Below are 3,042 nucleotides of genomic sequence, written 5' to 3' on the forward strand. Positions count from 1 at the left end.
TTTTTTCTGATTCTGTATAGCTGTTGAAAGTCAGATATGCTAGTAAAGCCGTGTAGCTATCCTTTATAGTCCTAATTATAATATATACTTCTAATTCTTCTTATTGTATATCAAGTCAAGAAGATCCTTGCTGCTAATAACAGTCATCTGGAAACAGACACACACAATTTATTAACGACCGGCAGCTCAGCCGGAAGGGCAACTATCAATGATCTATCAACCCAGGTTCTAATGTACATCTGCGGTATCTCCTTCAAGCCCACACACAGATCCTTTCAGTATATGTCCTCAGCTGTTGATATCATAAAAATCCCTGTAGATTAGTAATCTTGCTGATAGACTGGCTTGAAAGCGCTTCTTCAAGTGTTCAACATTCTATCCCAGCAGATGGCGCAGGATAGTTGGTTTAGGTTAGTGACATAGAGCATCAAGCCGCTCTTGTGGCCCAACGCAAAGCTAGGATTAGCGCTTGCTTTGAGCATGAGCTGCATCGCCTCGGTCATAGAAAGGCTGTGCATAAATTCGCATGATAGTACCTGCGCACCGCCACTTTCAAAAGGCAAAGTAAGTATACGAATCCTCGCAGCACCACAGATAATCAACGCGTTGTGTATACACGGCATACTTGCCTGCATGCTCCTCGAGCTCTTTACACAGCACACTGCGAAAGAAATGGCAGATCCGCACGATATAGCTCAGAGACTGAACATCTCCCTTCATGCATATGAGTATTAACTCAGGTGGAAGCCTGGCAAGGTGGCAGAATAGTGGTTGTTCGACTATAGTAGCCGACATTGCTGTGATGGAAATTGTACGCGGTATACTGTAGGCGTCTCAGATAACTCGGGTAAGACAGGTGACCTTTCAGCTCGTCTCAATTTTTTTCCACACACCTGGGGTCTGATCTAATGCCTAGATCTTCCAACACGTATAGTTTTATCTACTGGAGCTTCCAAGAAGCCATGCGGCGTGAAATGGGCGATGCTTGCCTAATCAAAAGCAAGGGTATCCAACAATGGTGAATCCGACATACTGTGCTGACCTCTAATTATGATCATTGTTCCTGATGTAGACTGAAAGAACTGTTGATCCAGATCTCTTAATGGTGCTTTGTCGAACATACTTACCTAGCCAACCGTGAAGACTATGCAAACGCTGTCCTATGTCATAGAGCACACCAGCGATAATGGCATCACCTTCCAGCTCTCCAGCAGGAAAAAAGGATGTAGAAACAGGCCAAAGAACTCGCAACAAAGTTCATGTAAGCACTCTTCCTTAAACTCTCTATCTACCTTAATAACCGACCACATAGCTTCCATCCGGCAGGGACGTGAGCTTGACCTGACTTAATGCCTTCGCAGCGGCTCCAAACCCAATCCTGCACCGCACATACCCATCCACCCATTCAACTCAGCCTAACCACCCCCTCCACCCCCTTCTCCATCTCCACAAAAGACAGCACATCCGGCGGCAACTGAAACCTCGTCACCTCCCCAGTGGGCGCATACCCGCACCTCTCATACCACCCTATCAGCGCCAACCGCGTATCTAACGCATTCAATCCCACCCGCTTCACCCCCCAAACGTCGCGGCAATGGCCCTCCGCAAGACTCAGAATCATTCGTCCAAGGCCCCCCTGCTGATACCTTTGATTAACCGCCAAGTACGAGAGTCGAGCGAGGCCGGGCCCGTGCCTGCGCATGCTGACGCAGGCGATAATGGGCGGATCATTGGAGTCGACGTCGGCGGCGGTGGCGATGAGGATTGCACTATCCTCTTCCGTGATGCGGGTGAGGATGTCGTCTAGCGTGACGTGGAAGCGCGCTCCGAGGGCGAGGTCACCCGTCCAGTTGGGGCGCGTGTCGGCGGCGCGGAAGGCGGATTCGACTAGGTCTCTAATTTGGGGGCCATCGGTTGGGGTTGCGAGGCGGGTGGGGAGGGGCGAGGTGGTCATTTTGAGTGTTGGGAATGGGAGGCAAAAATGACTGTGAACAGAGGGATGGAGTTTTGAATGGTTGCGTAAGGCTACAATTAGGAGAATCTGGTAGAATAGAGCTCGATAATTGGCATATGAAGCAGTAATAAATGGTGGACAGCATTAGCCGAACATAAGAGCTAGTGTTGTCTGACGCCCTTTAATTGACATAACTTTTGGGCTACTGACTAGTTAACGCCCTTCGATTGACATTCCATTGGCTGACAGAATGATAAGCTACAATAAGGACGTGTTAGCTGACAAATAAAGGCTAGATACTTACGCGACCACGCACAACTTACCACTTTACCACTTGAAGAATGCCTTGACTATATAGCAGGCTATCGAACTGCTGGGTTTGACATCAGATCTGCCACTGGGTTCCACTGTTAGGGGGGAAAAGTCGTTGGCAGCAATCCAGAGTAGATTGCGAGATACTTAAGAATAATATCGAAAAGGCTTGTGATATCGCCTTGACAGATAATCTTGATCTTAAGCAGGTCTATGAGAACAAGGACCCGGACTTAATCATTAAAGAGGAGGTGAGCATGGGTCTTGCTCGTCGGTTAATAAGTGATGTTCGTGACTGGATCAAATATTTTTAGTGTTCCTAAAGTGTTTGGCATGGCAGTGGTGGAAGCTCAAGTAATAATTATGCTTACTATATTATAACTTGTGTTATTTTATCTGCACATATTATTTATTATAGTATAGCCTTCAGGAATATTCTTAATAATTTCTTCTAAGAAACAGACTTTCAAGCGGTGAGACGAGAATTAAAAGGGATCTGAAACGGTAGAGACATGCAAACAAAGAACAAGAGGAGAATAAGCATTACCGTCCTATAACGTAAACCACGATCGCGCGGCCCATACGGTCGAGCGGCCTATCTAATAATGCCATATAAAAACCACTTTTCTAATTTGAAATAACTTAACTAATTGAAGAGTATGAGGCTTTAATCTATACATCTAGCGTTTGGTGCTAAGAATTTAATTAAAATATGTTTTTTTTTATATTTTAAATCTGTATAAAACAGCTAGTAATATAAAATACCCGTATTTTAC

General features: G+C 45.6%; 1 protein-coding gene across 1 annotated transcript; it reads right to left on the bottom strand.

Moving 5' to 3' along the window:
* Positions 1-1,244: 1,244 nt before the first annotated feature.
* Positions 1,245-2,021, bottom strand: ASPBRDRAFT_79701 (GNAT family N-acetyltransferase). The gene has a single exon (XM_067629479.1). The coding sequence runs from the start codon at positions 1,952-1,954 to the stop codon at positions 1,406-1,408; it is 549 nt and encodes a 182-aa protein (XP_067472858.1). The 5' UTR covers positions 1,955-2,021; the 3' UTR covers positions 1,245-1,405.
* Between the last annotated feature and the right edge of the window lie 1,021 nt (positions 2,022-3,042).

The sequence above is a fragment of the Aspergillus brasiliensis genome, assembly GCF_001889945.1.
Source record: "Aspergillus brasiliensis CBS 101740 unplaced genomic scaffold ASPBRscaffold_39, whole genome shotgun sequence".
Taxonomy (NCBI): Eukaryota; Fungi; Ascomycota; class Eurotiomycetes; order Eurotiales; family Aspergillaceae; genus Aspergillus; species Aspergillus brasiliensis.

What these genes read in the sequence shown, in the direction of transcription:
- ASPBRDRAFT_79701 (XM_067629479.1), bottom strand. Translation starts at nt 1,954, where the DNA reads ATGACCACCTCGCCCCTCCCCACCCGCCTCGCAACCCCAACCGATGGC.